Genomic DNA, 12831 nt, shown 5'->3' on the forward strand with positions numbered 1-12831 from the left:
TGTGCGTCGTAAGACATAAAAATGATATTTTTAAAGATATGCGAGTAGCTGTTATCAGTTTAACAGAGTTCATGTATTTTAGTCTGAGATTAGATTTAAACCATGTCTGTCAAACTGACCCTTAATATTTTATCTAATAAACTGCAGATGTGAGCCTCCAGAAACACGTGATGTCCTAGATAAACTATTAGAAATAAAACCTGATGGCATTTAATAATTAATAAACTGTACTGGGGAGTTAACAAATTTAATGACTCATAACAATGTTCATATCTAATTTGCGCAGAAAGTTTAGTTGATCTTTAAAATATTTAGTTTGATTAGAGATCTCATACTGAAGAGTTTATTGGTAAACTTATAAAATGTTCATCATTATGGTGGATTTTGAACATATTTTAAATTTTACTGATGTTATATAATCTTGACATAAAGGTTAAATGATATAAATGAATCCTGTAGTTTATCTGTGAAGAGATTGAGATGATCTTGTGTTAGATTGTGGTTAAGTGTTTGTTGTGTTTATCTCTCATCTATAATTCATGTTTGATGTCTTGATGTGTTTGAAAACTTTACTTTCTGTTCTTCACATCAATCACAAAACATTTATGAGTCAACACAAAGAAAGATGTTTCACATCATCTTTATTAATTATGATAATAACACACAGTACATTTACTTGTACTTATTAAAGCTTAACTTCAAAACAAAGCTGGCATGCCTTCACTCTTTTACATTTTAAATGCAAAATAATCAGCGATTACACACTATAAAGAACTGAAATGATCAGACACAAAGTTTTATCAATACAATAACATGTATATGTATTCATTTAAACAAGATTCACGTAGCTACAAGTCTATTTCATACTGAAGTACAAATCTAATCAGAAACTTTGGTGCAGTTTAGTAAGATTAGTTATCTTATAAGTAAAATCAGTTGTGTTAGTCAGTCAAGTGCTATATGAAAGTTTTTTTTTTGTATCTGTACTGAGAGTCTGAATTCATATTTACAATTTTACATTCAGATCTGATCACAGAACAGATTTACTAAAGGAAAAATATTTAAGCATAACTAGTTAATGTAGCAAAATATAATGAAAAATATAAAACTAAATGAATATGAACTTCAATAATAAAAAAACTCAATCTGAATTGGCACTAAATGACCAAAGATGTTTATCAATGATGTGTATTTTAAATCCACACTGAACTTTTATAATATCATTATCATCTGATCTCATCTTTACTGAACACACAGATCAACATGAAGTTGTTTTTGATGTTAATAGAAAATCAGATTATTGTCAGGTTAAAGAAAGACTACATGTCTACACACAGATCATCTAACTGTATATAATGTATATACCATCATCATCATCATCATCATCATCAGATATTAAAATAATACTGTCTATAATCACACAATATCAAAGATATCAGAGTCAAACTGTTAATATGATGTGAGGTGAGTAACAGATATGAAATAGAAATGTAATAAAATAAACATTCTGATAATTGATTACTGTGGACGGCAAATAAATGAAAGTTGGTTTCTTATCATCATAAACCTTAAAAAAGTTTTATCACTTGAACCCAACAGCAGACAGATGGTTAATTTCTTATTTTAACAGAAGTGATCATGAATGCAGTAAAACTGATTTGTTACTGTAGATGTTGATGATGAATCACTCATGATGTTGAGCATCTATCAGCTCATCAAACACTCAACAGAGGATCCCCATCTGTCGGTTCATTTATTGCTGAAACTGTCAGGAATAAACAGAATTACAAAAATGAGAAATTAAAAATGATCATGTGAGGGTTAATTCTGCTGGATATTTATAACACTGTTCACTGTGAAGGATTTTGTGTAAATTTCTTTCATGTGTAATGTCTGATGTGTTGCAACTGCGCCCTCATGTAATAAACATACAGTTACGATGTCTACAGATGTGAATCGAAATGCCTTATACAGATGTATGTATGGCCAATAGAAACTGATCCGTGTGAATAACAAAGAAACATCATTCCTCAATCTCCTGTAGGAGGTCCTAACAAGTTTACATTGTTTGTGTCCACCTTTGTCATCATGTATAAAAGCTCTCAAAGAGCGCACTCATTTAATAACTAACCCAACCAAATTGTGTCTGAGCACGATTGTTTCCCCTCCCTACTGCCCCAGAAACACACACTCACAATGTACTTTGAGCACTTAAAAGAACAAACTCCTCTGAGCAAGAATTCACAATTAAATAAAGGATGTTAGATGAATTTAAATTACAGTGCAAGTTAACCCTCTAGGGTCTGAGGGGTTTTTAGGGCCCTGGAGAAGTTTTGACCTGCACTGACATTTGGTCTTTTCTTTGGTCTTCAATCTTTCAGTTGATTAAAAACATAATAATGGCAAAAGTCTCATTACACTGTGTTCAGCACAAACTGGGCTACAATATTATATAAGCAACATGTATGTACAAGTTTGTATATTTGAGAGAAAAATGTTTATGCGTGATTTTTGAAAAAGCAAAATTCACTGATATAAGTCCACAAAACTCATTCTAAACATGTTTTCCAAAGACTTGTAAATAAAAAGACGTTGTAAATAAAATGAGTCACGTGACGACCTATTGACCTCACCGGGGAATCTCTTCTGGGACGATCCCTAGCTCACAGCGCGAGCACGCTCACAAACTCTTACTACAACACCGTGCACAGGGAGGATCCCCCTTGAGCTGGCATTGAACCAAAACGGTATGCTTGTTAACGTTACTTATTATTATTTAATAAGGCTATTAACCTCTCTAGAACGTTAGATGCAAGATCAGGGCTCTCAAACGCATTTCAGCCAGTTCACACCTTGTGTTTCTCACACTAAAAAATAAAATATTACTCTCCTATATAAAACCAATGGACGAGGCAAAGACTGTCTCTAGTTTTAGGTGTACTCAACTTCACACAGCACTGAAAGAACTGAAACGCACTTGACATCAAAGTACCGCAGGGAATATTCAGGAAAGGAGAAGTTTGATTTCAAATTGCTCTGCGTGACTCTGATGTCATCCACCACACACAGGCTGCGTTCGAAACCCCATACTGTACAGTAGGTACTGAATGAGACGAAGTACCTACTTACTTGCTGTTAAAACAATAGGTACTGTATAGTATGAATCCTGGTAGTATGAATGAGATTCGGACGTACTACATCCGCCATGTTGCTACATCACGTGACATACGTCGTCATCACGTCATGTCATTCCATCGCGAATACAGCCGCAACGTGTCGTCTTCTTCATTGGATAACTCCTCTCCAGGGGCATCATGGGATAGTGAAGTGTCTATCGTATGCACACTGCAAAATCTAACCGGAAGTAGTAGGTCAACCCGATACTTTTCGCATACTGTTATTCAGACATACTACTCGCCTCACCTACTGCTTTTCGCCTACTATATAGTATGGAAGTAGGCGGTTTCGGACGCAGCAAGAGTGTGTTGGAAGAGCAAGATCCAATGAATGCGGTAAAAAAAACATTATGTTTTTATCATTTCGACGGGAAAGTTTCACGTGAGAAACATATGTTCTCAATACTCAATGCAGAGGTCACATTCCTAGTTCCTGGATTACCACACGTTGGCAAATTCATAACAAAATTAAATTAAATTTTAAAGATCTTACCGTTTTATGTGTTTGTCTTTTACAGAATGTTGGATCTGCGTAAACAATCTCGTCTCCACGGCTCTGAACTGTTTTAACTATAATGGCAGAAGACATGTCAATTAAAAGCCTTATTGGAAATATTGTTACTTTTGTCTAAAACACGGTTTCATTAAAAAAACACTACTTTTACACACGTATCAGTTGTTTTTACCTTGTTGCTTTGTGTTTTCTGTAGATCCAGAAGATCAGAACTGCAGTTACAAACATCAGACATCCAACAACAACACAACAGATCACAACTATATGACCATGGATAGGCGCTGTAATGAACAATAAAAGTCATTATTGTAACTGAATCTGTCTGACATTAGATCACAATAAACACAAAAATCACCTGAACAGATCTGACAGACATCATTGATGTTGAGATGTTGAGTTTGGTTTGTGATGGTATTGTTGAGTACACATCTGTATGTGTTTGTATCCTGATATTCAACCTCCAGAGATAGAGAGAGTCTGATGTTGAGATCAGACACACTGATGATGGACAATAAACTCTTTCCTTTGTACCAGGACAGACTCACATCTCTCACATCTCTCAGATTCAACACTGAACACAATAATGAACAGTTTGATGATGATGAAGAACATTGTGATGAGTTACTGGAGATGACAGGAATGGGAAGATAAGCTGGAGAATAGAAATAAATTAATAAATACAGATTTAAAATGAAATAAGAGCATTGGAGAAGAAAATATAAAAACATTTTCAAACTCATCCAAACTCATTAATAATATTCATTTAAAAACATTTGTTAAGAAAATGGTACCGTGTGAAAACACATGGAAGAGGCAAGAGGGCAAATCTTTACTCACCATAGACAGTGATGTTAAATATGTTGAGAGCTTTATCTTGACTCTTGGTGGTTATATTATAAAGTCCAGTGTGTGTGATGTTGGTGTTTGTGATGGTGAGAGATCCAGTCTGATTGTTTAGATGGAGTTTGTTTTTAAATCTTCCATCAAGTCTATCATCATTATATACAGTAGTTTTATAGTCTTTCATTCTAGCTATAAGAGTTTCTCTAGGTCCAAACCTCCAGGTGATTCCATCTTTTATCTGTGTTTCAGTGAGACGGACAGATAAAGTGACAGAATCTCCCTCCATCACTGACACAAACTGACTACAAAACACACCTGAAGAAATAAACAACAAAAAGAAGAATTAAGAAACATCTCTTTAAAACCATTAACTCTGTGTCTATCTATGAAACACATTCAGTGTGTAATGTACAAGTACAGCGTCTATTAATAAACATGAGAATCAATGTTTTACTTAAACTGAAAGAGGTGAAGATATAAAAACATGTAACTTACCCAACAGTAATGTTGATGAGCACAATTAAGCAATATCGCTCGAGTAGGAGTGTGATATAGCTCTATATCATCACGGCTGTGATTAGGCCAGAGGCACGAGGCCGTAGGCAATCACAGCCGTGATGATATAGAGCTATATCACACGACTCCGAGAGTGATATTGCTTTTATACAACAGTTCGACGGCACACGTTTGAAAAACGAAAACTAGAAAACAACAACGGAGTTATTTTAAAAGCCTCTTTGTTTGAGAACTACTTCTTCCGCCACGGATTTGAGGGCGGCCAGAATGACAGGTAAAACTTTCGGCTGCTTTGAAGCTCATAACAACTCAATGGACGGAAAAGCCGTTTCTTTATATTACCGTTTCTTGGTCACAAAGTGTAGTTTTAAGATTAGTTCAGTCGAGAATGTATATGTATTATATTTAAATCTGCAGTCGATTAGTAAAGATAGTGCCTGTTTGAACGTTTGCTTAGTGAGATTCGGTACGAATGAGAACCAAAGCATGAGCGGACGTCAGTGTTCACTCGCCCCGCTGACCACCGCCCTCTCTGGGCTACATCTCTGACAGAAATACCCCGGCTCTCATGTTGGCCTTGTTTGTTTATGATCGTCAAAATGAGATCAAATCACCAGTATTTGGTGTCATGATCAAACTAGTACTTGTTTTTTTATTAATATTTAGTGTCTTTTGTGTTATTGTTTTGGCGCGAGGTAAAAGTTAATAAAACTACTAGTATAACGTTACTATTGCTTTCTCATTTATTCTTAACACGATACGAGCACTCGATTATTATTATTAAACTTTGTTCTTGTCAGTACTATACAAAACGGTTTTTTATAAGTGTCAGAGAGATGTTTTTGCATGCTGCTTATAAATATACTAGTGGCGATATCTCATAACATGTTTTAATAGTCACGTCACGATACAGTAAATGATCAATGTCCACATTTAAAAGCTGCGGTGCTTACCTGCAGTTCCACTGTGTTTTCGCGTTCTGATAAAAGATATAGCTCCAGAAAAAAACGAGTGTTTATATTCCTCTTTCCAAGTGTTAATCGTCCACACGATGTGACAAGACATTTCTCCCATTAACTTTAACGTAACATACAAGAGCGCTGATCTTTGAAGGAATAATAACTTCCGATTGGGGATTCACAGACTGATTTATGAGCTAGTAAACTAATGAGACGCACGGAGAGTGATTCAAACAGCGCATCTGTGTTTTTCCATTCAGAGATGAGCCTGCTTAGGACCTCCATTCACTAGGTGGCGGAATAATACGAAAGGTGAAGCGGTTACAGTGCCGTTATCAGTACAATATCGTATAGCTCTTAGCCAATCAGATTCGAGAACCAGAAAGAACTGTTGTATAAAAAGAAATAAATCACATCAAACATTTTCTACAACAGTTTTAAATACCAGTGAACAAGTGTTACATTAAAACAAACACAACAGAAATGTTATAGCGATCAAGACACTCTTGAAAACTTGAAAAATGGGAGTAACATAGTCTATAGGCGCTGTAATAAACATCACGTTAACACTTGGTATTTAAATCGTCTCTTTTGACCGCTTCTGTCCTGAATACTTTGAGGGGGTGGTTTGTGGGCGAGTCTATCTGCTGTCATATTCTTGGTATTAACATGCATTTTCGTGGATCGGATCACAAGTGGACGACGTTAATGCCAGGTGTAAATGGTGTTCAAAACGTTTTGATTTCGACCACTTTCAACCACACTCAGAGGTAGTCGAAACCCCTTTCGATCGGATTGCTTTTGTAGTGTAAACGCACATGTGGTTGAATGTGTTCGAACAGCCACACAGATAGCCACTGGAACGGAACAGGACCGCAACCGCAAAACGATAGAGCCGGACTCGTTCCTGAGTCCAAACGCACATCGGGCCGAAGCTGTTTCTGGTCTGTTTTTAGGGGTTGTTGCGGATATGTGCCAGCGCCAATCCAGCACCGCCTGATCATCATCAGTATCAGATTCATATTGCAGATCTGGACCAAATCAGTGTTAGATAATGTCTTTCAGTTAACTATGGGAAAACTGATCTGGGCCAGATCTGTAAAATTATATAAATACTGAACTGATGGCAGTTAGATGTTTAAGCTGAAACCTCTATCTGGCACGGATCTGGTTCACAATCAGAAAACATCTCTAAGATAGAAACGGAGGCAAGGGGCTTAAAACGGATCCGGGCCAAATGTAATTGCTATCTGTACGCGACCGCCTTCTCTCTGCCCATTTATCTAATCTGAAATACTGAACACAATGTTTTACATCTTTTCTGACTTATTGCACAAACACACGATAAACAGCGCTATTTTTAGCCTTTCATTGATAAAACTAAAGCGGCTGATCTCCACGTATTTTCATTTTGCAAGCGTAAGAAAGTTGCGCCATCTTATTTCATCAACTGCGCTGACATATCAGAGAAACCTCTTACATATACATCCACAAAACACTGTGCAGCAAGTTTACTTACAACAAAAGCAGTGGACTCTGACATAATATTAGTTTGTGTCCATATAAACTCATCATTACTCCCGCTCGCGTTTAAAAAGACTCACCCACAGTTTGCACAGTCCACTTGTGATCCGATCGACGAAAACAAATCTTAAAGGTGCTTTATGCGAATTCACATGTTTTAGGCTATTAAACATTTTTTGTTTCATACAGTAAACATCTCCTCACTATCTGCTAGCTGCATGTCCCCTGAACACACTGTAAAAAATGCGATCTTTGTAGACAGCCCAGTCTCCACAAACTGCAACAAAAACAAAGTGGTCAAATCAAGCATGCCGCACAAGCCCTGAAAAGTAAAGCCAAAACGTCTTGATCGCCCCCCAGTGACAGGTCCCAGTATAGGTCATAAACCCCGCCTCCCATGTTATTCAAAGGGACTTGAGACCAACTAAACAATTTAATTACACTTCTATTATCTTTTTTCCGAAGCTGGTTTCTGTCATCTACTGTAGTGTTTATCACACTGATGTAAATTCAAATGTTTGTTTTTAAAATAAGTTTGTTTTTAGTTAGTTATTTAATGCTATGAAAACGGTGGTGTCACGTCATGATTGACAGCTGTGATATTGTGTGATATGCGCATTCTGCGAGAGCGAGGGCGGGTCTTGATTTCGCGGCTTTACTTCCTGCTCACTACTGCGCAGGACTGGTCCCGAAATCGCTACTGCGCAGACTCAAGACCCAAGATGTCAGTGGCGTATCGGGACACTGGCGGCTTCACTTTTCACCAATGGAAGAGAGCGAACAGGCGTCGTCCATGGGTCAAACCTACCACCACGAAACATAACAAAGTGTTCCAGCCAATAAACGACAAGAAAGGGGATGTCCCTCTGTGTAAACTTCAACTCGTTTGTGTGCGAGAAACAAAATAACTGACACTTAAGATCAACAAAGTAACCAAGCAACAACATAACCCTTATTAATTTAAGCCTGTATTTTCAGTATTAAACACTCTTTGCTCAAAAGTAGGGTCACATTCTTTTTTAATATTTTCCCAGTTACACAAGCATGTGTAATCATAGTTTATAGTAAACAAGAATTCCCTTATAAAAATACACTATAACACAAATTTAACTGTAATGATGTTGAACGAAAATCCAAAAATATAATTTCACTGTAGGTTTGCGGGTCATTCTATGAAAATGGTGGCTTTCCTGTCCCGGCCCCAACCACCAGGAAAAACACTTAAAATTGTCAGATAATGAAACAAAATAAATGTTTTTGTTTTAATTGAAGTGTTTTATTATTAATAAAACATATGTAAGACAGTTATATTGCAAACCATTTTTTATATATATTGTAGAACATGGTCAGTACCATGAAATTGGCTTGTCCCTCAGGTCAGGAGTCGTGGTTTAGAGACATATTTTGAGTTAAAAAATATATTATTCTCCCCCTTTAAATGGCATAATACAAAGGGAAGTAGTACAGTTATTTAGTAGACTACTTAAAAAACTAATATATCAACTAAATATTATAAATAATTTACAGGGAATACCTGTCCCTCAATTTCATGTCACTGGTGTTACAATTTATAAAAACCACCACTTTGAAAAAAATCAACCTCCTTGCCAACTTCTTCCTGGGTTAAAGGTTCATTGAAGGCATGGCTGTTTTGAAAAGCACATGGTGAGTGTACACTCTCTCCTCATCTTTTAGCAATTTGATAAATAATTTGATAATTTAATGCGAGGACTTTAAATGTGTCACTTGTGTTCAACAGTTTATAGTAAGGGGAAAGGACATTTTATTAATTTAATTTTTCAAATTGCATGATTAAGTGATTTATTTACAATTTAAGAAGTGTGGTTTGAGCTACTGTGGCCACAATCTTAGATATGCCATTGTGTCTGCAGATTTGTCACTGGTGTTATCGTCACTGGTGTTACTGTTGCTGCTTTCATAAGTAAGCATTTTAAGGATATCATCATTCAATTTTGATCACTCAACCTCAATTATTTCTAATGTTACAACAAAAAACACAATGGTAGAAACAGAAAAATGTCACACAATAGAACTTTACGCATACCTGTTTAAAGTAAATTATTACTAATCAAGACAATTTCTTAATATTACATTAACTTTTTCTGTCTTTGATTATGTATGCAAATAAAATAGTCAAAATACATTCTGGGAAGCCTGAATTGTCATCTAAAATATATTAACATCAGTGACAAAAAAGCAGCACAAGCATTTTTTAATGTAATGTAGTAAAAATATAAAAATACATTAAGCTGTCATTTAAGTTGATTTATAATGTTAAGAGGTTAACTATTATCGGACTATAAGGTTTGGTATAAAAAAGAATTCCATTTTTTAAAAGTTGTCTGTTCAAAAAGCCACCATTTTTATTTTCATAGAATGACCCTTGCCCTACATGGCTAGTGGTGTACAGTCAGTGGACATACCTACAAGATTCCTATATATAAATAGGATTTTTATTCAGTCCTACAGGATTCTTGCAGTATTTTTTGTAAGGGTTATTTTTTAAGGGCTCTTCTGATGAGCCGCACCCAAAACTCACAAGCTCTGACAACATCCATAAAACCTCTTTACACCACCACAGACTTATAGGCTATATAGAAGTACATTTCTGATTATGTTTAAATATTATTTTTACACCGCTGAATCGATTTAAAAGTTTGTGTTGCAATTCTTCACAAGAGACAACATGCGCAACAAGTTTTCCTTTAGACGCTATGAGGACTTTTAGCAGCCCCTACTGTCAAAATACACAATACACACGCATACACATCACACCATCATACTCTTACAGGATAAACATGCTGCTGTCTAATACTATTATCATTACTGTTTGAAGAAAATGGTCTCTATGGCAATAAACGAGAAATGTGCATTTGTTAAATCAAACCATAATCTGTAAAAGCAATAAAATAAATCTCACTCACCAGCCAGTAGAAATGAAAAACAGCAGAGTCCCGGTAAAAGCCTCGTCATGTTTAGGATTGTCTGAACTGCGCTCAGTTTGTTTATGAATTCGTGGTAATGTGCTGAACTGGTAACGATCTCATCAAGTCACGTGATCTTTAGAAGGCGGGATGCTGCGAATTGGGTCACACTATTTGAAAGGGTCCTAAAAGGAACCCGAGACCAAAAATGAGCCATACACAGCCGCTAATATGATATTAAAAAACAGTATTGACCCTTAAGTCATATTTGAAAATGTATTTATTTTCTTTAGTATTTGATTGTTAAGTTTGTTGAGTTTATTAAATGTTGTTTGCTTTTAATGTTGAATTTAATTTAATTTTTGTAAAAATGTTCTATATAAAAAAGTTGCTTGCTTAAAAATAAAGGCACTACAATATATATAGAGTTGATGTTCTGATTTTAAAGCACAAAATGGGACATTTACAGATGTTACCCATTTACTTTCTTTTTTTTATTGAATCAAACATATTCAACAGTGTTTTTACATTAGCCAGGGGATGAAACAGAAAAAAGAATTAAATAAAAACATGGAAAAGCTTATATACATTAATACATTTAGCAGCTTTCTTGTTTATCAGATTATAAATAGAATTTAGGTTTTTCTTAACTTCTAGAAAAATACGGAATAAAGGTTTATAATCTCCATATTTACATTTATGTATACTAAACTTTGCCAACAAAAGTATATTGATCAAATAATATTAGTTAAGGAGATATCATAAGAGAAAAAAACAAATCAAATATTTTCAAAACAAAGTTTAAAACTGGGCAAAAAATGAAGTCCAACAAAAGAGCACAAATCTAACCAAAAATTATTTGAATAAGGACAACTCCAAAACAAATAAAAAAAATGTTTCTGTATTTTGACCACAAGAAGTACAAAACATGTCAATGTCACATTTAAATCTGTTTAAAAGGAAATATTTGCTGGGGTTAAATTTATAAATTAGTTTATAAGAGATTTCTTTTACTTTATTTGTTAATAAATATTTGTGAGGCAATTTCCAAATTTTATGCCATAACCATCAACACTATTCCAAAAAAAATATTCTATGAGGTCTAGATACAACAACCCTTTGAAAAAGAGCGCAAACCTGTTGATTATCATGTTTAACAGAGGAAGAAGGAAAACAAATTCGACCAATAGCAGTGTCAGCGGGATTCAAATATTGATTCATATATTTTATGTTACTAAAGAATTTTAACTTGCTTTATGTCAACTTATTATAGGTCAAAACTAAAATAGTAGATTGAATTGACTTGCAAAAAGTTGTAATTTATAGTGTGGATCAAAATGTTCAAGATGTCTCTGCTAACCATATAATCATTTGGAAAGACCTCATGTTTCCAACTGGTTGTGGAGACCATACGTTACTCCAGATGTGTTCAGCTCATTTGACAGACGTTATCATAACATTAGAATTAAACTAACCTAAAAGTAATGCTCTATTTCCGTCAAGAAAACGTTCCTGGCTAACCAAAAACCAACCTTAAAAAAATAACCCTATGGGAACCAAAAACTAACTTTGGGAAAACTTTTTGGGAACCAAATTTTTTTAGCTGGGAGCTTCGGGTATATTGTGCATCCTCTTTATATGTTTAGGAAAAAAAGTAGGCTATAATAATAAATAATAAAATGTATATAATAATAATAATTTAGGTAATGTTAAATAATATATAATATAATATAAATTTAATATAAATTTTATATATCAACATTACTATAAACATTATAATTATAGCCTAGTATTTTATTATATTGTATACATGATTATTGCGTACAAGGGGTTTTAGGTTTTCTTTAATTTTTGCGTAAATTCAGAAGACATTTTGATATATACGTTTTTGTTGAATCACGATTTGTTCGTGAAAACATCCATATGCACATCTCACGAACAAATTTGTGCATATGCATGCTTAGTGAATGAGACCCAGTGTTATTATTCATTCGATTCGATTTCTAATGGTAATTTTAGACCTATCGAAAAAAAATTACCCGTATTTATTTTAGTACTGTGACTTGACACTATCAGGACTCGACTTGACTGAAAACGCTTGCTTGACTTGCTTGATTTATCTGAACTGTGACTTCAGACTTGACTTCAGACTTGATGGTTAAGACTTAAAACTTTCTTGGACTTGACCATGTGTGACTTGTCCCCACCCCTGCTTGAAATACAATAAAGTATATTTATTTTTCACCAGGGTATATTGCCAAATCTTTGAATTCAGGTGTTCCAATCACTTCCAATTAATGCTTTATCATACTTAGACATTTTGGACAATTTCATGCTCCCAACTTTGTGGGAAC

At 34.8% G+C, this 12831-nt stretch overlaps 1 protein-coding gene across 1 annotated transcript; it reads right to left on the reverse strand.

Moving 5' to 3' along the window:
- Nucleotides 1-624: 624 nt before the first annotated feature.
- On the reverse strand, nt 625-10611 carry LOC129453002 (uncharacterized). The gene is made up of 6 exons (XM_073865397.1): nt 10478-10611; nt 4528-4848; nt 4046-4342; nt 3863-3971; nt 3670-3746; nt 625-1765 (listed from the first exon to the last, which is right to left on the reverse strand). The coding sequence occupies exons 1-5, from the start codon at nt 10524-10526 to the stop codon at nt 3743-3745; spliced, it is 780 nt and encodes a 259-aa protein (XP_073721498.1). The 5' UTR covers nt 10527-10611; the 3' UTR covers nt 625-1765; nt 3670-3742.
- Between the last annotated feature and the right edge of the window lie 2220 nt (nt 10612-12831).

This window comes from Misgurnus anguillicaudatus, unplaced genomic scaffold (genome assembly GCF_027580225.2).
Source record: "Misgurnus anguillicaudatus unplaced genomic scaffold, ASM2758022v2 HiC_scaffold_31, whole genome shotgun sequence".
Taxonomy (NCBI): domain Eukaryota; kingdom Metazoa; phylum Chordata; class Actinopteri; order Cypriniformes; family Cobitidae; genus Misgurnus; species Misgurnus anguillicaudatus.